This window comes from Mesoplodon mirus (assembly GCF_964341445.2).
Source record: "Mesoplodon mirus genome assembly, chromosome: 4".
NCBI classification, from domain to species: Eukaryota; Metazoa; Chordata; class Mammalia; order Artiodactyla; family Ziphiidae; genus Mesoplodon; species Mesoplodon mirus.
In genome coordinates, this window is record NC_138979.1 from 17,846,968 (window position 1) to 17,869,204 (window position 22,237).

A 22,237-nucleotide genomic window follows, 5' to 3' on the forward strand; every position below is an offset into this window, starting at 1 on the left:
AAATTGAGGGACATTCTCAAAGTAATTTGCTCTTCAAAAGTGAAAAGCAGGGCTTCCCTGGTGGCGCAGTGGTTGAGAGTCCGCCTGCCAATGCAGGGGACATGGGTTCGTGCCCCGGTCTGGGAAGATCCCACATGCCGCGGAGCGGCTGGGCCCGTGAGCCATGGCCACTGAGCCTACGTGTCTGGAGCCTGTGCTCTGCAACGGGAGAGGCCACAACAGTGAGGGGCCCGCGTACCGCAAAAAAAAAAAAAAAAAGAAAGAAAAGCAAAGGTAAACTGAAGAAATGTTCCAGATTAAAAATGACTAAAGAGGCATGACAACTAGATGCCAGGTGTGATCCAAAGGATTTGTTTCTTATGTATTAGTTCATTCGTTCACATCTGCACACCATGAAGGACACTAACTGAGACAACGGGTAATACAACACTGTTAAGTCAATGTTAATTTCATGGCTTTGGTAACTAAACATGATTACATAAGAAAATGTCCTTGTTCTTATTAAAGATAAAACTACCATATGATCTAGTACACACACTAAAGATTTACAGATAAAGGGGAGTTACGTCTACAATTTATCTCAATTCTGAAAAAACTTATATAGTAGGAAGGAAAGGAGGAAAAATTACAGGGAGGGGAAAGGGGGGGATGGAAGAAAATTACATATCAAATGTGGCAAAATATTAACAATTGGGGAATGTGGGAGAAGGGTATACTGGAGTTCCTTAGGCTATTCTTAAAACTTTTCTGACAGCATGATGTTTTAGAATAAAAATTGCACGTAGTAATTAATCCAGAATAGTTTTGCTATATCTAAAACAGTTCTTATTTTAAAAACAGACATTACTACCAACATAATCTTTAAAATAACTTGAGTTCAATAACAAAAAATATCATAGAATAAATTTTAAAGATATTAATTTTTACCACTATACTACAAAAGTAGGACAATAAAAAATAACTAAGATATGTTCCCCAAAGGAAAATACACCAAACATTAGGAAATCCTTAACTTATTATAGTAGTAGAGAATTTCAAATGAATCCCCTAAAAACTGATAGAGATTCACTATACAAAATCATTACTATTTTTGTAAGATCATGAAAATATTATTCTATCCCAATCTTGGAATAAGATTGTTTTAAACTAAGTTTGAGTCATTTGAATTGAAAAGTATTTCATTGAATCATGACTTTAAAATAAGTTTGAATATTTAAAGCACTAGAAACAGAACACATTTAATAAAATTCTTTGTGATAATAGCTACATTTGATGCTCAAAACCAAACTATTAAGGTCAGCATATGATTAGTGTGTGACAGTATAAATCTTCAACAAAAACTCAAATTAGAGAATTTTGTACTCTTTCATCTGTGTTACCTAGGATATTGAAATTAATTTACATTATAGGCCTAAAGAAATGTCTGATGATCAGTTTATCCCAAATAACTTATACAAAGTTTTGGATGAAGATGTAACAAACCATAGTTCAGTCCCCCATTTGGGGCTCCTTATTTGCTTTGTCTGATTTGACTATTTTTCCCAGCTTTGTTGAGATATATTTGACATATAACACTGTAAATTTAGGGTGCACAGAGTGTTGATTTGGTATTTATATATTGCAAAATGATTACCATCACAGCTTAGCTAATACACCTCCATCACACCACAAAATTACCATTTCTTTTCTGTGGCAAGAACATTTAAGATCTACTCTCCTAACAACTTTTGAGTATATAACACAGTATTATTAACTATAATCACCATGCTCTACATTAGATCCCCAGAACTTACTCGTCTTATAACTAGAAGTTTATACTCTTTGACCAACATCTTCTTTTTAAGTACATTTATTTATTTATATTTTATTTTTGGCTGCGTTGGGTCTGCATTGCTGCGCGCAGGCTTTCTCTAGCTGTGGTGAGCAGGGGCTACTCTTCGTTGTGGTGCACAGGCTTCTCATTGCAGTGGCTTCTCTTGTTGCGGAGCACGGGCTCTAGGCACGTGGGCTCAATAGTTGTGGCTCGTGGGCTCCAGAGCACAGGCTCAGTAGTTGTGGCACACAGGCTTAATTGCTCTGTGGCATGTGGGATCTTCCCGGACCAGGGCTCAAACCCACGTCCCCTGCATTGGCAGGCGGATTCTTAACCACTGCGCCACCAGGGAAATCCCAACATCTCCTTTTTTCCCTCACTCTCCTGGTCCTCACTACCACCATTCTTGTCTGTTTCTATGAGTTTGGCTTTTTTAGATTCCACATGTAAGTGATATACAATATATATATGTATACATATAACATGTATGTGTTTGTATACACACACACACACACACACACACACACACACACACATATATATGTACACATACATCTTTATCCATTCATCCACTGGTGGACATTTAGGTTGTTTCCACATCTTGGCTATTGTAAAAAGTGCTGCAATGAACATAGGAGTGCAGATATTTCTTCAAGATCCAGATTTCTTTTCCTCTGAATAAATACCCAGAAGTGGCATTGCTAGATCATATGGTAGTTTTATCTTTAACTTTCTGAGATAACTCCACACTGTTTTCCACAGTGGCTGCACCAATTTACATTCCCACGAATAGCACACAAGGGTTCCCTTTTCTCCATATCCTCACAACTTGTTATCTCCTGTCCTTCTGATGACCATTCTAACGGATGTGAGGTGATATCTCATTGTGGTTTTGATTTACATTTCTCTGCAGATTAGTGATGTTGAGCACCTTTTAATGTACTTGTTGGCCATCAGTATGTCTTCTTTGGAAAAATGTCTATTCACTTCTGCCCATTTTCTAATCAGATTGTTTATCTTTTTGCTATTGAGTTGTGAGTTCTTTGTATGTTTTGGGTATTAATCCATTATCAGATATATGATTTGTAAATATGTTCTACTATTCCAGAGGTTGTCTTTTCATTTCATTGGTTTCCTTTGCTGTGCAGAAGTCTTTATATTTGATGTAGTCTAATTTGTTTATTTTTACTTTTGGTGTCAAGTCCAAAAATTCATCACCAAGACCAATGTCAATGTGCTTACCCCATATGTTTTCTTCTAGGAGTTTTATGGTTTTGGGTCTTACATTCAAATCTTTAATCCATTTTGAGTTGGTTTTTGTACACAGTGTACAATAGAAGACCAGCTTCATTCTTTTTCATGCGACAGTCCAGTTTTCCCATCACTATTTATTGAAGAGACTACCCTTTCCCCATTGCATATTCTTGGCTTCTCTGTCATAAATCAATTAACCATATATGTGTGGGTTTACTTCTGGGCTCTCTATTCTGTTCTATATGTCTGTTTTTATTCCAGTATCAAACTGTTTTGATTACTATAGCTTTGTAATATAGACAAATCAGGAATTGTGATGCCTCCACGTTTTGTTCTTTCTTAAGATTGTTTTGGCTATTAGAGATCCAATAGATTCAATGTGGTTTCAGTGAATTTTAGGTTTTTTTTTTTTTCCTATTTCTGTGAAAAATGCCGTCAGCATTTTGACAGGGATTGCACTGAATCTGTAGATGGCTTTGGGTAATATGGACATTTTAACAATATTAATTCTTCCAATCTGTGAGTATGGAATATATTTCCATTTATTTTTGTCTTTTTCAATTTCTTTCATCAATGTCTTACATCATTCAGTGTGCAGGTCTTTTATCTCCTTGGTTAAATTTATTCCTAAGTATTTTATTCTTCTTGATCCTACTGTAAATGGGACTGTTTTCTTAATTCCTTCAACTGTTTTCTTAATTTACAGTAGGGTCAACATGGTAGGCTTTATTTGATATACCACAACCATTAGTTTAATAAGTCTATGACCATGCTTATTGACAAGCTCATTAAATTTCCGAATCAAGATTATAACCTGTCTGAAGTTAGCTTATCAAGATGCTTTCTGATCTTTAGGGAGGGTCCGCAAATCTCCTCAATGTATCCTTGCAGTTTCTACAGGGAGATCTCACTAACTCTTAGAATGAATGCTGAATTCTTGACATTTAAGCATGTTTTATGTCTTATCCGTATGGTCTAGTATCATCTCTAAACACTATTATTTTCTAAAGCCCTACTTCTATCCAGTAGCTCTGAATATGTTTTATGTACAATTATATTCTTACATGGATCTTACCAAAGAGTTCTTGGGGGCCTTCCTAAGCAGGTTTGCATAGTTCTTTGGAGCCCAAAGAAGAAACTGGCACTTTGGTAAGTCAAGGCCTGATAGCCTGTAGGTAAATTCACTACTTCATTGTGATGGTTACTTTTGTGTCCACTTGGAAAGTGTTGTTGGATGAGATTACCATTTACATTTGTGAACTCTGAATAAAACAGATTGTCCTCCACAATGTGACTGGGCCTCATCCAATCAGAAAACAGAACAGAAAGACAGGCCTTCCTGGGCAAGGGGGAATCCTCCGGCAGACTGCGTTTGGACTTCATCGGCACCATGGGCTCTGCAGGTCTTTGCCTGCTGGCCCACACTGCAGATTTGGACTTTCCAGCCTTTATAATCACACAAACCAATTCCTTAAAATAAATCTCTGTCTATATATCTACACATCCCATTGGTCCTGTTTCTCTGGAAAATTCTAACTAATACACCCATGTATTGTCTTGTCCAACCTGGACATCCACAGGAATAAACTATCAAGTGAATAAACTTTTCAAAGGCAAACGAGTTTGTTCAGGACATGGAATAAGTGAGCTTGAGCCTCTGCTAAATAATTCAGCTTTTTTGTCTGATTTTGAATGGATAGATAACCTAAAACTCAGTAGGGTTTCTAGTTGCCCACTCTCACTAATTAATACAATATTTAGAAGATGTACAAGAAAACTGCATCTCAGATATTTAAAAGGTCTACCAACTACTGGTACAGCCCTACTCACCTACCTAAATGTCCTTTTTTAAAATTTCTCAGACTTAATCAGTTCTGGGAGTCATTGTGATAACTAACAAACAAACTAATTGAGCTTGAGGACATTCCATTCTCAAAGTGCTTACAATCATGGAAAGCTTAAGTAATATCAGAGAATTTTGTGACTTGAATAAATTTAATGATTTGCCATCAAAAGACAGAGAGACGCAGAGATCCTGGAATTCAATTTTTAAATTATAATTTTAACATGAAGCCTTTAACAGCCCAAAATGGTATCACCTAGCAGGAGCAGAAAGAGAGGCCCAGATGTGAGAGAGAAAAGAAAGACCAAGAAACCGAAAAGAAAACATTTAGGCAAAATCAAAAACAAACAAACAAAAAAACTGTACTTTCTTTAACTTAGCTTGGAAAACCCTTATCAGAAAAAAATTCCCATTTGTAATTGCAAGTCAGACACACATACACATATATCACCTCTTTTGTTAAGGTGACTGAACTGTCATTTGCTCTGGCATGCTATCAAGAACACAAAAAGCTTGTGTGTGAGGAGTGGAGTAGAACAAACCTAAACATTCTCAACGGAATACCACATTTAAAGCCAAAGCTGCTTCTTCCCGTCAGCGATTGAAAACTTCAGAGCTAATCCTCAGTCTCCTCACAAGGACTGACTAAATGTTTTGAAAGAACACACCTATCTTTACTGCTTATATCATCATTTTCCATCTCAGATCATCTTAGGCATAAACAGATATAGTTTATGTGTGAAGTCATTTGCTTTGCCAAAAAAGTTCTATGATAAGATTCCAAACACCAAAGAGTGGTTCTTCATCCAAGGATCACGTTGCAAAATGCCCTTAGCATTTATCTTGCAACTCTTTCATGGTGTGGTTATTGCTCTGAAAGGTTTTTAATATATATAAACAAATCTATCAATCTACTCTCTTAGGACATTTGGCTTTGTCATGCTGGGACAAGCATTTACTTTCCAAAGTTAACAGAGAAATTTTTCACATATTTTCTCAATACTTTTTGGTATGTTTTTAGGTTTAATTTCATAATTAACTGGGATTTATTTTGGTGTATGGTGAGAAAAAGGAATCTAACTTTTTAAAGTGAATGGCCAATTGTTCTAAACACTAAACAAACCACTCTTTACCGCTATTTTGAAATGTCTCCTTTAACAAACATGCACACACATGTAAACACTGGGACTGCTTACATCATCAATGTGTTTCAATGATCTACTTGTCTGTTCCTGTAACAATATCATGCTATTTTAAGTATTTTAGCTTTAAAGTACATTTTTGCTATCATTATTGTCTTTTAAAATAAATCATTCTTGTGCCCCACTTGACTCTTCAGAATCAACTTGTCCAACTTCCCCTCACCTCTCGACATACCCGCCATCACACCACACACACACACACACACACACACACACACACACACACACACAAATATACTATTGTGATTCTGATTAACTATCACAGACCTATTGATTTAATGGGTAAAAAATGAAGGCTGTGAATTTCCTACAACCTGTACTTATGAATGTGTAATGTTCTCAAGGTTGTTTACCGATTTTCCTCTGAGGTCTGATTATTCATCCATTTTTGTAATGATGGAATACTTGAAAATAACATTTTGTTTGTTTATTAGGTTCAAAGTTGTCTGCTTATGAATGTGTCAAGAACAATTAAATTATATAATGCTATTATTAGTGTTAATTATGTTATTCAATTTCTTCATATTCTTACTTTATCTGACTAACATGCCAAATTTGGGAAAAAACATGTATTAGCATCACCCACCATGGGTATGGTTTTGCTAAATTTTCATTTTACTCACAAAGGTTTGGGAATGACATGTGTTTGTGCTGTGCTGTTTAATATATAAAAGATCCTGACTGTTGGAATTTCTACTGGATGATATCATGTGTCAATATAAAACACCCTCTCTTTTTTCCCCATGCAATGCACCCACACAAAAAAGAAGGTAAGTTCAGAGACTGATATGGCAATCCTTACTTTCATTATGTTAGTACCACCTGTTAGTACTCAACTTATTCCTTTGTTTTCAGCCTGTATTAGGATTTATCTTCTAAACACCTATTTTTTGCTTTTTAATCTAAGCTGTGAAAACTTACTTCGGTTAGGAGAATTAGCCCCGTAAAATACACTATAATAACTGATAATAAATAACATTAAATATAAATTATTGTGATAATATGTTTAGTCTAATTGCTGATATTTTATTTTTCATGTTTATGATACATTTTTATTGTACTTTTAGCCCTCCCTATTTTTTCTATGCCTGAATTGTTTTCTTTTTTCATTTTTTCATTTTTGTAGCCACTTATAGCACTTCACAACTCATGAAGTCTATATATAGATAGCTAGATAGACAGACAGATGTTAAACTACGAAGCTCACCAATTTTGCTCCCTCTTAATATGCAGGTGAATAGGAAAGTCTTTAATGTCTCTTTTTTATCCCTGTCTGACCAAAAATAATCACAAAATATTCTTCATTTGGGGTAGTAGCAATAAGTCACTTAAGGTAAGACCACTTTGGGATTTAATAAATCTTTGTATATTAGGATCTATTATGAGCCAAGAAAAGAGAGGACAAATAACTTCATAATTAATTAGTAAGAAGTTAGTTCAATTTATCTTTCCAACATCTCTGCACCCTGCAAAAGACAAAGCTCTTACCGTTTCTTTTGGAATCTGCATCTGGCCTGGCTCTGCATTCTAGAAGAATTGAAGAAAAACATAAATACAGACTGACCAAAGCCATCTTTAACACACAGGGACACAAAGCTTTACTCTCAAGGAAAAATTGTTTGTTCTTAAAATCTACAAAATATATAGAGGGTGATTATATTATGGCTGATATATTACTCTGTCTTGCAAACTTTCACTGATGTGGTTATATTATCTTATGTGTGTGTATGTGTGTGGGCGGGGTTGTTTAAAAAAATTGTTCTAGATGTAAATTTTTACTTGCTTATTCACAGTATATCATGAATTTATTATTGGGAGGAAAACAAATCTCACGAAATTGCTTTTCTATTCCTGGCACTGTTTCTAATTTTGTTTTCTCATTTTCCCAACTAAGTCTAAATTATAAGGTATATTGTCATTCGATAGCTAGACCAGATAATAACAGTCTGAACCACAAGCATTATACTTTACAATATTACACAGGTTATAAAGGTGATTTTTTTCATGTATTATAGAGTTTTAATTAATAGATAGTTACAAGGTTGACTTATAAAAAAAAAAAGGGCACCTATTGATAAAAGTATTTTGTTTTAGACACAGAATTTAAACACAGACACCCCAAACAGAGGAAAAGAGCTCTGTTAATTGGATTGAAAGATCATTTTCAATGCACTCCTTTAAGTTTTCAGAATTTTCTTTCTTTTAAACCTTGAATAGCAGCTGCAACGTGAATAAACTGACGGCCTACTGGCTCGCTCCTTAATGAAACGCTCACAAGCAATAAATTAAATAACCAAGAAAAAAAAAAAAAAAGGAGGCAGCAGAAGGGGAAAACAGAAGCCTGGAAGATCAAAATTGGACCAGAAGAACCTGAATAACCTTAAGCTGGTCTGTGCTGGCACTAACTCGGGAACGGCTGTAAGCGCAGTGTTTAAGCTTTGGCAACCTAATAATGCCAACTATCACCCAGGCTCAGACACACTGAGGAAGGACTAAAGCTTTATCGCATCTAAAGCTTCGTGTCTTTTTAAATTTTTTTTAACTGCTCATTTACAATTTAATAGAGACAACTCCAGATTTAGGATCAGGTGGCATTTAAAGCACAGAATTGGATAACAGTGGGGGGAAAATGGAAAACCGAATTTAAATTGAGAAATAATGCATTAAACATTTCTAAATAGAAATAAAGAAGTTTTCATCATTTCTCAAAATCTACTTAAAACACAAGTGTTCAGTTTTCAGCCCTATCACAAGCTGAAATTTCCATGAAATCATAGTAAATTGTCAGTGTGTGTGTAACCAAGAGATGGGATATTCCCAAGACTAAAATTTATCTGTTTTATAATAAAAGGAAATTTTTATTAACCATGACACATCCATACTTGAAGGATTAGCGTAAGAGAATTAGGGCAATCGGACAAATTTGGGAACTGCATCCCTAAAACCTACTGCGTCCCTAAAACCACTCTAGTATATACGGATTCATTATTGTTTAGATAAAGCTAAAAGCTATCTGAAAGACAGGTCAAATGTCCTAAAATGACCCAACTAGAATCTGTTTTGAAATATTTAAAATACCACTTGTACTTGAAGTAAAACAATTTTCCTACCACATCAAAACAAAAGATAAAGGTGATTCCTCCAATTATATTATTTCTACACATAAATGAAACCTACCACTTTTTGCAGAAAAACATTAAGAACTATGTCAATTTAATATACAGATTTCATTCACACAAATACTATGTAAATACCCCTATCTAATATTTAGATGCACTGACATATGTATAAAAAGTGAAATAAATAGTTTGCAAACAAATGCCTTTTCATTTCATTTATGTCATTCTAAATAATGTCTATGTTAGGAATTAATGGCCCTGGGGCTTATTGCAACTCAGGTCTTTTTACTTTCAATAAGAGTATTTAATTAAGGTCCTCTTTTTCATACAACAGTAAGCAAGCGTCTTTATTTGGCTTAGCTACAAGTACCATGAAAACTTGAAATATGAAAATTTGTCATATGTAGTGAAGATGGCAAGCTTTCAACAACAGCCTTTGAAGTGACAGTTATGGAATAATCGACATCTCTGTATTCAATCAGTCCATCTAAAAGCGTTCAGTAATAAACATTTGCTGTCCTAGAAAATATCCCTGCAATCTGATTTTCAAATACTCTTGCACTCAACATTGTGGATATCTGTTTCCAAAACAGAAGAAATATGAGGAAGGAATGCTTGTATTATGCTAAGGCTGAAAGATATACAAAATATAGAAACTGCTTGGAAAATCTCTTAATAAACACTGGCCAGCAGGTCGCTAGCCCAGATCCCTGCCTCGTGTGCATCAGAAACCTTTCATCTGCATTGAATTTACACACCAGTTCCCTTGGGTGGAAGGCATCTTCTTGGCGAAAGACCAGAAGGCTCACGGTCCCTTCCATCTTGGTGCTTCTCAACAGGGAAACAACTTCCTCCTGGGATTTGCCTGCTAGATCAACTCCATTTACCTAAAACAGACAAAAAGTTTTCAGCTGCAATACTGGGCAAACAGATAACAAGAGACGAGACACACATTTTAGAACTGATCATGTCTGCCATGGAACATGGTTCATTGCGTGGTACATTCTGCCCTGATCTGATAACCACCAGGCTGCTGGGGCTAATAAAGAAATGCAGACCAGTTACCTAGAAGTGAGGCAGGAAGCAGTCAATCCTTCAGGTCTTATCAATAAACCAAAAGCCCAGCCACTAGTGCATTAACAAGTAATCAGAGATACAAATATATCTACAATGCCAAGTTAACACAATACTTCCTGGCTTTGAACTGGGCTATCTTGATGCCCTGGTGCGTCACAGATTTCCTTACACCAAAATAAGAAGATGCCACCCTTGCAGAAGACAGTAAAAACACACTAAGAATATTTTGGTAAAAACATTTTAGCTTTCACTGAAATTTTACAGAAAATTAGGATGATAACTTTTTAATCCCTAAAAAGCAAACACTGAAGAAGAATCTCTACTAAATAATATTTTTGGAGGGCTTGCAGTATTTCACTTCAAGATTTTTCAATGTTTTAAGAAAAAAAATTTTACCAGAAAAAAAAAAAAAAAGAGATTTGAAAATACCACTTCCTGGGGAATCTCATCATTTTTTGTAGAAAGTAGAATATGATCAGCAAGCACTACATATTTAACAGAAATGAGAGAGGAAATTTCTTTTTCAAAGTATTCTATATTACTCTCTTTAGACAGAAATAGCATTTGTCTAAGGCAATTAAATATATCATTTAAATTGTAATATCAAAACTTTCCTGTAGCTTTAATGTTCTGGAACCTTTCCCCCACTGAAAACCTTCTTATATAGCTCATGCATTACTATCAAGGGATTGTAGGAAATAGGTCAGTAATAATAGGTTCAAAGAAAGCAGAACTTTTCTAGATAATTTTTAAAAATTAGTCACTTGATACTTGATTTAAATATAGGCTTGCAAATATCCAGATACTCAGAAAAACTTTTTGCCCACAGAACTGCTGATATTGTAGAAATACAACCAAGGATACTAGAGAGGTAGGTTTAAAATACGCCTGAGAGCTACAGAAGATAAAGCCTAATTCTGAAGAGATACAGATCGCAGACCCTTCCATTCCTCAAAAAGAAAAGCAAAAGCCTCTGTAATGTGTCACAAGTAAAGTAATTACATGATGAAAAGGAGACACAGAAACAAAGCGATTACCTTTAGCAAGGAAGAAGGGCGGGGGCCCTGCAGGGAGACAGGGGGAGGAAGAGGACAGACTTTTTTATGATTTAGAGGCAAACATAAGCTGATACACTTCCTAAATGAAACAAGCTACAACTACAAATGGGGACTAAGCTACCCCACTTACAGCCCGAGGACAAGAGGCCCTTTCTGGAAACAATACCCTAAACACAATGTGTACTTAAACCTTCCCTTTTACTGGGCCTCTATCACTCTCCCTTTAAAACATGGTGTCATGCAAACAAGACAAAGAGGAAAGAGGAAGACTGAAGGAATCTAGGCCCAAAATGTAGACACAGGAAAAAATCTGGAAGCTATTCCTTTGCTCCATTACTTTTCAAGAAATCTTTAGAATAAGAGCTGGAGCTGGAGAGTTCAAAACTACATATGAAACGACAAGTTAAGAAAAAAGGATAATGTCATAAAAATTTACTTTAACATTAGTACTTGTTTCTTTTTCTTAATTTAATTATAGTTGATTTACAATGTTGTGTAAATTTCTGCTGTACAGCCAAATAATTCAGTTATACATACACATACATTCTTTGTTTAAATATTCTTTTCTGTTATGGTTTACCATGGGATACTGAATATAGTTCTCTGTGCTGTACAGGAGGACCTTGTTGTTTATCCATTCAATATATTTAACACTAGTACTTAAATGCTAGTTAATAATTATGAAACACAGTGCCTGCCGCTAAAAGTATAGACTATGTTTTCTAAAGAAAACACTAGAAAAACCACTAACAAAGTATCCTCTTTCTCCATCTTTCTCCCCTTTATTTCTACATGCACAACATCCACACAAACTTCATATATAAGAAATTATGTATCTTTATGTATGTCAAAGATAGCTTCAAAGACCAATGAACCGAATGAAACCCATGAGGTACAGAAAGGAAATTTTGAAAAACGATTTCTTTTTTTTCCTGACATTTGATTTTTATGTCTCAATTCATTCTCCACGCTGACATTTCCAAATTTCCTTGTTCTTCTCATCAAGACACACTGTTTTCATTTACTTCATTTGTCTCTGCTCTGATTCCAGAGGAGATAACATTTCTATACTGCCAGACATAAATTTAAAGTCATCCAGAAATATAACCTAACAGACACTGTACTTACATAATGACAAATGTTATGTTATCTCATAAAGCAAATGTCCAAGTAACTAAAAATTTATGAGTAAACTAAATGAAAAGACATTTCTCATCAAATAACACGGAGAAATGTAAAAGTGAAGCAGAAATACTATGTTTAAGGATGCATACTTCTGCTAAAATATATAATTTAATTTCATATTTTATGAAAATGTTAAAAAGACTCTGACTCTTGAAAATGGAACTTTTCAAGAATTATGGAACATCTGAAGCCACTCACCTCTATGAGTCTATCTCCTGCCTTCAGTCGGCCATCTTGGATGGCAGCCCCTCGTGGGAGGATGTTTTTCACATAAATTGGAGCTGAGCCACCTATTGTCACATCCCGGGAAGTGATGCTGAATCCCAAACCTTCTGTACCTGAATATATAACAGAAAAAAAAGAGAGGTAAACAAAATGAGATATCTTGAATTTCACAAGTATATCATACATGAAGGATTTGTTATTATTCTCTACCTCAACTTGATATTTTGTAACTTTCACACTGACCTACACATTTAATACTTTAAAAGTTGTAAGATTTTTCAACATAGACTAAATTATGGAAGGTTTAAATGGTATATATATCAAAATTCATTAGTCTAAGAAAAAACGGGAACCTAGTCAGATGAAAATAATATACAAATATGCCTGCTGAAAGTTTTTTAATTTGTCTAAATATTTGATTATGAAAATAAACAATTTCTCTATGCAAAAAAAACCCACAAAAAAACCTTCTGTTAAAACCCATAGTATCTCAAGTATCAAGTATTACTGTGCAATAATGGTATCCAGATTTGAAGGGTAAGCAGTAAAGAAAAGGAAGAGAACAAGTCCAGGGAGATGGAAAAGAAATAGTGAAATGAGAAATGTTTCTAGATACAGATAAAAGAACCTCCCCAAACTGACAGGATGAACCATATTATCTTTGCCTAGTTCTCTTCTAGTTCACCTAAATCCTACCGTTTATACTTCTCAAAAAAAAAATAAGGCAAATTACCCATCTGAGATCATAGCTACCAAATCTGAGGATCACCATATGATGTTTAAAGGTACTGAAACCAATGAGGCATTTGTACCTTACTGTGTAAGTATAGTGTATAATTTCAATTCCAGGCTCTTTGGCAGCTTTCTCGACAGGGACCCTTATAAGCTCAATACAGTGAAAAGGGTTAAGTCACTGAAACCAACATGCAGGGAGCCAGAACAAGCCAAGAAAAAATGTGAAGATAATGATAAATTTCTAATGAATCAACAGAATTTTTATAACGCTTCCAATAATGATTCATTTCTACCAGAGCTTTTAAAAACTATATTAGGTTCCATTCCAATTAAAATGATCTGAGGACAAATACTTGCTCAATAAAGGAAGAATAAAGAGATATGTAAAGGTGAAAAATCTACAGAAGAATTAATTAATTTGATGCAGCACTCGCTAAAAAACTGTAAGTCAGGGTATGAATCTCTAAGTAAACAAATATGGGCAAATAAACATGAATAAAAATGTGGGTTAAAGAAGAAACAAAGTAGAAATGATGAAAACACAGTACATGTAACAAAAACCTACTGTAAATATTCTCAAATTCAAACAAAACATTCATTTACTTCAAGTCTGAAATCACTTTAATGTGCCTGGGCTGTTAATTTCTTAAGTCTTCTGTGAAGGCCTGAATGGCATATTGTCTATATGAAATTTTCCTAATTACTCTGCTGGGACATTTCCATATGTTTCTGTGCTTTCATAAAACTCTAATGACTTGCAATAACATTTATTAAGGAAGAATTCTAAATTATTCTCCTTTTGCAATATTAATTTCTATGAACTACAAGGACTGATTGTTATATGAAACAAAACACTATTAAAATATCAGCAATAACCCCTAAATCTGTACGCCAAAAGTTCAGGCAATGACCTTTCAAAGAAAGATAAATAGATATCAATTTTCATTTAGCAAAGCCAACAAAACATTTTGCACTGACTGAAATAGATCACTGACCTTCTCCTCTGACTTTATTAAAAAGCTAATTTCTACAAAAGAGCAGGGTATTTGAGAATGCCAAAATGACAATAAATATTAAGAAATCATAATTACGGAAGTAGGTACATAGGGGCTCTTCTATTTTGACATATTATATGACATAGTTCCAAAATTATGCCAAAGAATCATTATAACAAAGGCTTTCTTAGTACTTAGCTTTGACCTCAGTTTATGAAGAGCTTCTGTCATTCAAATCGTCAGTTCACTTTGAACTGAATTTAAAGTTTAACACTGACAAACCCTACATTTTTGATGTACTTCATTAAAAAATGTTAAATGTAACAATTATAACTGGTAAAAACATTGCCTGTTAACTACAATGAAAACTTGTTCAACATCATACAATCGTTAAAACATCTGTATTTAGTACTAATCACAGACAATGAGCATCCTTTGTCACTTTTATTTATAGTGAACATTATTTTTTTATATTTGTAAGTACTGGCAGAATGCATAGGCAGTTTCCACCTTTTGCCATACATTCTCATAGTTAATAAGTTAAAATCAGGCCAGATCTATGATGCTCTGTATCAGTTATATAACTCAAGGTCTGGAAAATGTTTAAAAGAAAACTATTATTTCTATTTTTATGTTGATTGAGCACAATCTTTCTAAATTAACTTCTGTAACATATAATCATATATTTTTAAATGCTACCAAAATAAAACTATTGATTTCTGTATTCAAAAGAGTGATTCTTTTAATGGCAAATAAAATTTCACTTCATTTAAAAAGTTCATATTATATCATAAGGTGTTAACATATAGTAATTGTATGGAAAACTGTAATTAAACAATGAATATGCCTATATCAGAGTAAAAAGGCAAAGATATTTATGAACTAAAATCTTTATGAGAATGGAAAATAGTCTTCCTTTTTTGAAAGATCCCAAGCAGAATTTTATGTTTTATACAACTCTCTGTGTTTTTCTTTCTTTCTTTCTTTCTTTTTCTTTCTTTCTTTCTTTCTTTCTTTCTTTCTTTCTTTCTTTCTTTCTTTCTTTCTTTCTTTGCGGTACGCAGGCCTCTCACCGTTATGGCCTCTCCCGTTGCGGAGCACAGGCTCCGGACACGCAGGCTCAGTGGCCATGGCTCACGGGCCTAGCTGCTCCGCAGCATGTGGGATCTTCCCGGACCAGGGCACGAACCCGTGTCCCCTGCATTGACAGGCGGGCTCTCAACCACTGCGCCACCAGGGAAGCCCTCTTTGTGTTTCTTGATATGCTTTTGCTTAAAAACCACGTCCTTTCATTTGAGTGTAGACAAAGGAAGAAAGAGAATCTGATATTCCTCTCACTTATGCATCAACAGGGTTAAAAGGGGTTTAAGCTGATGTGATTCTATATCTGTAAGAGGTTTCAAAAGTGGAGTGAGGTTGTCAATTCCTGATCAGATCAACCAAGTATTTGGAGCTTAAAAAGCCAGTAACCAGAAGGAAGGCATTTGTGGTTCACATAAAGTTCAACGAAAGAGTATGACTTAGAAAGGAAATAGGAATCTCCGAGTTTACAGAGTTGTAAACTCTACCCCGAATGGAAAGAAGAACAGTCTCAATGTCAGGACACGGAAAAGGTTCCAGTAAGAATCTGCTGCTGGTGGCCACATGACTTGAGGAAGTCGCTCAGCCTCTCTTGGGTTCATTTCCAACTAACTGTAGGAGTTGGTTGAGCTCATAAAAGGAGAAATATTCTTTATAATGACACCAATTTGAAGGACATGATTTAAAAATATATAAAAATGCTCAGCTAAAAGGGATGATTAATAGCAAAAGTATATCTCAGTGCCTGGAGGGGACGGTGACTGGGAATGAGAAAAGTCAAGCCTAGGAGCCTGATCTGAGTCATCAGGGAGGCCAGCACAGAAATGAACGCCTCCTGTACACAAGGATGCACCGTCTAAGGGCGGGGGATCCTTAAACAAACACACTGATGTAAGGCATAGGTAATAAAGTATTAGCAAGGCCCATTCCGATTCCCCTTGTCACCTTGAGGAAGGGAAGAATGCGATATTCTGGAAGAGCAGGAGACAAGGGGCCAGTGGCCTTGCTTCTCAGCATTTCACCGGGAACCACTAACAGCTTCCAAGGAGTCAATCCCTTCCCGTCACCAAAGGACGGACTGAATTGGAGGAAGGACTTCTAACGTCCTCTAGGGGGGCTGTATGTGGACATCAAGTGGGGCACTCAAAACAGTCAGAGCCTCCCTGTTGCTTAGGGTTTGATGGTAACATCCTGAAACCCACTTCCTTCGTTGTCAAAAATTTTACGGCAGTCGTAGCTGTTACTTTTTTCATAGAAACGGAACGTTTAAGGCCTATCCTCTGATCTTCTACGTGTTAATTTTTACACAGCAAAGTGAATCTGAAAAGCATTAAAAATATATACAGCTGTAAATGCTTTTTTAAAAAGATGTATCAGTTCTTAATAATGAGATAAGACTTAGGATGCTTTGGGTTAGTTGGTTGATTTTGAAAATAAGTTCCGTGAAAAACTGGAAGGCAGGCCATACCTTTCTTAAGCTGGATGTTAAGCTTCTTGCCTACTTTTTTGGTGTTGTAACCACTGCTGGGACTGAACACGTGGTGTATGGCTGGGCCCGGAGCAGTGGGCGGCTTTCCCGAGGGCTGTGCACTCTGAGGTAGGAGTCGGGGGTGAGGGTCCGTGTGCTCGGGCAGGGGGTTCGGCCGGGGCACCCTCGGCAGAGCCTGCGGCCCTGCACTGTTCACACTCCTGTGATCCACATGCTGGCTGTCGGGGCTGAAGCGGCTCGAATAGTAATTGTTCCTCTCGCTTTGGGACAGTTGTTCGTACTGCTCTTTATTTGCTGCGGGAACCACATGGAACCAAATGATGGATGTCCGCATGGCTTGGCGAAACATGTGTTGTGCTCTGGGTTTGAGAAGGGATGGAAAGTTAGCAAGTGAAGACTGGCAGACTCGAAGATGTTACGAGCTTAATTAAGTATACTCATTAAGCACCAAGGACGGACAGACTTTGTTGAAACTGAAAACAAAATTCTCATAACCCATTTATCAATCGGGTTTGCAAGCTCTGAGAGCAGCAGGGCTGTGTCTCCAAATATAAATTTCTCATTCTCTAGATAAAAATGACAAAGTTATGTACAACTACAGGCAAAATACCAGTATTTTGGTATGCCCTCCACTGTAAATCATTCAATCATACTGTAGTTTTAAGCACAACAGGTATTATCATTTCAATATTAAGAGATATTAAATATAACCTTCTCTCTACAACATTATCCAATACGACTTTTAAAAATCATAAAGTATTTCCTTACAAGGGGACCAGTCGAGTTTTTAAAGAAATATATTTATAAGTATACTTAGAAAACTTTAGAAAGTGACTATCCATTATTTATCAGAAAAATTCATCCAAGTTTGTGCACGCAAAAATCTCAGGAATGCCAATGCAGCTTCAATAACTCAAAATGTTAAGAGCTGTTGGTCACAGTGCTATTCCAAGACCAGCCCAAGAAGCTACTCCATCTTATCTGGATCCCTAGTCAGGTCTTTAACCAAGTCCTTATGATTTCTGCTCATTTTTGCCTTGTTTTATAGGAACTGGACAAGTTTTATCTTTTTAATGGAGTAAGGGCTTGAGTCAGGATAAGGAAAATCTGAGTGGACACTGCAGGTCCAAGGAGCTTTGTCTTCCTATTTGTCACATTATATGTTACAAAGTTGGACGTGTGAGTTAAAAGTATAATAAAAACTAGCAACCTGATGAATTTTCCAAAAGGCGAGGAAGTGGCCAAGCCGTAAAGCCTAAATTGGGCCCATGATATTTTAAGAAGTGCTGCGTCAGTCAGGGGGCATTTAGAAACATAGTCTAATGACAGCGATGACCTGGAGTTTGATGAAATTTTTTAAAGCTAGATAATGGCAGAAAATATTCCTCTCCAGCTTGAAGGCAGAGACCACAGACATATGGTCTGAGGTACCCCAATCGCCCGCACTCTGTCACGCCTGATGCAGGAAAAGAGCAGCAATGAAGCAGCACACACTTACTGTTCAAATCTTCTATTTCGAAGGTCGCCATCATTAATCCTGACAATGCAATCATTCTCATGAAAAAGGTTTTCTTGTTCAGCTTTACCACCTTTCTCCAATCGTTTTACTAATAACCCCAGGGTTCTGGAACATTAAGAATGCAAATCATTACACATGTAATATTTCCACCGTGCACAATGCCCTACTGCTTTCATGGCGGGATTATACTTACAAAGACTGCCTAATAAAGGGGTGCATTAAATTGCTATTCAGACATTTAAAAATAACACCAACACAGAAATCACAACAGTATATATGGTGTGTAGAAAGGGATCCTTTCAATAAATACGAGCAATCGTTTCTGGTGTGTCAGTGTTATGCTTCTGAAATAAATCGTACACTTCTCTCTATGCTTAAAAATGCTCCCGGCAGAGCTGGCCTGATGGCTCCTGGCCGTGGCAGTGGGCAGCATGGATGAGCATGGGCTGCGAGCAGCTCTGGCAGTTTTCTGTTTTAAGCTAGCTGGTACAGTGCTAATGGCAGCCCCACCTTTCCATGAAAGGAAAGGTAACAAGGAGAGGCTAACCTGTACATGAGACGGAAAATTGGGAAGATTCCAAAAATAGAAGAATTTCCATTCTTGGCATCTGAATTTGGTAATGCCTCATGTTCTGAATTTCAAAACTTCTTAGGTCTCCCCAAAGTAAGTAAGTTGTTGCCATTATTCCCATCAGAAGAAAATAGAAAGCCAGCGACAGGTTCCAATAATGCCAGTCACCATTCACCCCTCCATGTGTACTTAAATTTCAAGTCAAAAGAAAAGCCCAAATGAACTTTTAGAGACCAAGATGGAGAAAAAAAAAATTATTACAAATGTACTTGGTCTAGAGCACTAACTCCTTGATGGACAGGATGGACATTCTTTATACCCTGGGACAAATAACAAACACTATATATGAACATAGCTTGACACGAAATAGGAATCTCCACCTAGTTCTGATGCTCTGACTTAATTGACAGTTAGCATATAATCTGTATTATGATCATGTTAAAATTTTTATGAACTTATTTTTGGCTTGTCCCAAGCTTGCATTTTCTTTCATAATCCTAATATTTAGAGACAAAAAAAAAAGTGCCCATACAGAAACTAGCATTTAAGGGACTTCCCTGGCGGTCCAGTGGTTAAGACTCTGTGCTTCCAGTGCAGAAGGTTCGGGTTCAACCCCTGGTCAGGGGACTAAGATCCCACACCGCGCACAATGCGGCCAAAAAATTTAAAAAAAGAAGAAACCAGCATTTAGAATCCTGAATAAATTAAAGTTGAAGACACCATCATTTCCAGTCGCCTATCTGTATTTTCCAATTTGCAGTACCCTGCATATGCTTTCTAGTAGAAAGACATTCCAATAGATAGCGTCCTTCTTTTAAACCTTTGCAGTAATTGTTGTTGTTGATCTCGCTCCCCTGCTACTGTTACTTGTACACACACCTTATCTCTACTGTTGCACTGTCAGCTCCTGGAAGGTGGGACTCAGCAATACATGCTCCAGCACTCAGCTCGCAGTAAGGTCTTGACAAATGACACTGAATGAATGGGTGCTTGAGTTTAGCTGAAGCAAACAAGTCTCCTATTTCTAATAAGCTTTTTGCAAAATAGAATAAGTGAAGTAAAATCCAGATTTGGATCCTTTTTTTCATGACGGTGTCACTTATACCAAATATAGGACTGAGCTGAAATGAACTGAATGAAAGCAAAGGTCCTTTTTTTTTTGCTTGTTGTTTTGCAGTTTAACCTTCTTTCTTTCATAAACATTTACTGAGTCACTGCTTAACTTCATTCTAATCTTTATTATTAAATATAATAAAGAGGCATGGTGTTTTACTATGGTTAAGCATACCTACCTATAAGAGTAAGAGGAGCTAACATTTAAATTGCCTTTTGTCATGTTACTATTTGGGGATTAGCACCTACTAGTGTAGAGCCTAAGAAGCTTGGTGACTAATGAAAAAAAATATGACGTAGGTCATTTTTAGTTACTTGCCACCATATATTGGAACCATTGATAAATAAATATAAAAATTCTCTCAGCTCAAAGATAAGAAAAAGTACACTGACACAGCCGCATGAGCAACTTAACTGTCTGAGCTCCTACTTGGCAGGAAGTGATCTCTTATGTGCCACACCAATAATCCAGTGACCGCTAAAATGTCACCAAGCCCACAATCTATCTCCCCAAGCTTCCCTACTGTTCACTTGTCTCTATGGGCGACTGAACAAAGTGTTCTATCAAAAGCATCCCATCATTAAGATATACCTATGACTCTGTTGAATGGGACAAAATAATTAGAGAAATCAAATTAAATCACAGTTGTTGGTAATAGTGGAACCAGAAGAAGACATTGGGCCGCTTCGCCATGCAAGCAGCCATGTGAGAGCACAGGGGAAGGCAAAGATGACTTGGCCACCCATGGGCAGTCTTAACAGAGCCACAGCTTGGTACCACACCTGTTGCTAAAAGCTGCCTCTGCAGACCAACAGGGCTTCTTTCAAGTTCATGTATTCAGCCCCTGAGTAAAAATATGCCCTACCAAGAGTCACTCCAGTTAATTAGTTTTTAATTGGTGAGATCGTGAGTGATTTCTCAATATGGTTACAACATTTCTGTGATCTAAAGTGACTGAAAATTATTATGCCTTTATGTATTCTGAAATGTTTTGTGTATCCCAAAATAGTCCACAGAATATTTTTAGAGAAATAGAGAGAGAGAGACTATGTTTAATGGAAATTACTTAGCAGGTAACTAGTACCAGTCATTTGTTCAAATTTATAAATTTATCTCCAATAGAACCTTTCAGTATCTATGACAATTTAAATAATGTAACTTGGAAATCTGTAATTTAATTCTACAAGTGGCATTAATATTTTTCAGATGAATAGGTCTATAGATTTATATTCATCTAGGTAATCATTTTCCTTTTCTTAAATCTACTTTTTTTCCCCATGGGAATCATTCTACAATAATAATCCACAGTAAAAAGGCCTGACATGCTTCACTCACTGAATGACTTGTCTTTCTATACAAGCCCTCATATATGGCCAAATGCATGAGTAATCCTAACATACAGTAAAAATGTTACAAATTATAAACAAATACGCTATCGCATTTACATGAAATATTGCAGACATTTATTAAATGAGGTTTTAGAATCCAATGTTGTAAAAGTAGTTGCAAAAACCTCAGAATCCTCTTTCTCAGCACCAAAGGCTCGGGAGCTGATGGGGGTGGGCTGGGGGGGGACGGGTAGAGGAGGAGAAGGGGAAGAATTTCACCCTGACTGACACAGCAAGTGATCAGGGAGTCAACGGAACAGACTGAATTAAGGAGAACTTAGTAGCCTGCTGATTTCTAAGTAGTTGACCACACTATTAGAATCACCGTCTCCAAAAGAATGGATTAATTTAAAAGGGAAATGGTACAATCTGCAAAATTATCTCATTTGCTTCACTAGGTGAAAGTGATTACAAAAGGAATGGGGATGAACTATCAAAAAAACTTTACAGGAAAACTGAACTGATAACATAACAGCCAGACTGCGAATGAAGAGGGTCCTCTGAAGGGAAATCAACGGGAAGTAATAACAGAGACTTTCATCTTCCTGAAAAACGTGTGTGTGCCAGCAG

The 22,237-nt window shown here is 36.3% G+C and overlaps 1 protein-coding gene across 18 annotated transcripts in view; it reads right to left on the reverse strand.

Moving 5' to 3' along the window:
* The window catches only part of PARD3 (par-3 family cell polarity regulator), a 629,984-nt gene that overhangs the window by 262,323 nt on the left and 345,424 nt on the right, over positions 1-22,237 (reverse strand). For all 18 annotated transcript variants that reach the window (XM_082620041.1, XM_082620034.1, XM_082620050.1 and 15 more), the window contains 5 exons: positions 18,574-18,699; positions 17,055-17,434; positions 12,750-12,889; positions 9,990-10,118; positions 7,601-7,639 (listed from right to left, as the gene is read on the reverse strand). In XM_082620041.1, the coding sequence (XP_082476167.1) occupies positions 7,601-7,639; positions 9,990-10,118; positions 12,750-12,889; positions 17,055-17,434; positions 18,574-18,699 (814 nt within the window). The remainder of the gene's footprint in view (positions 1-7,600; positions 7,640-9,989; positions 10,119-12,749; positions 12,890-17,054; positions 17,435-18,573; positions 18,700-22,237) is intronic.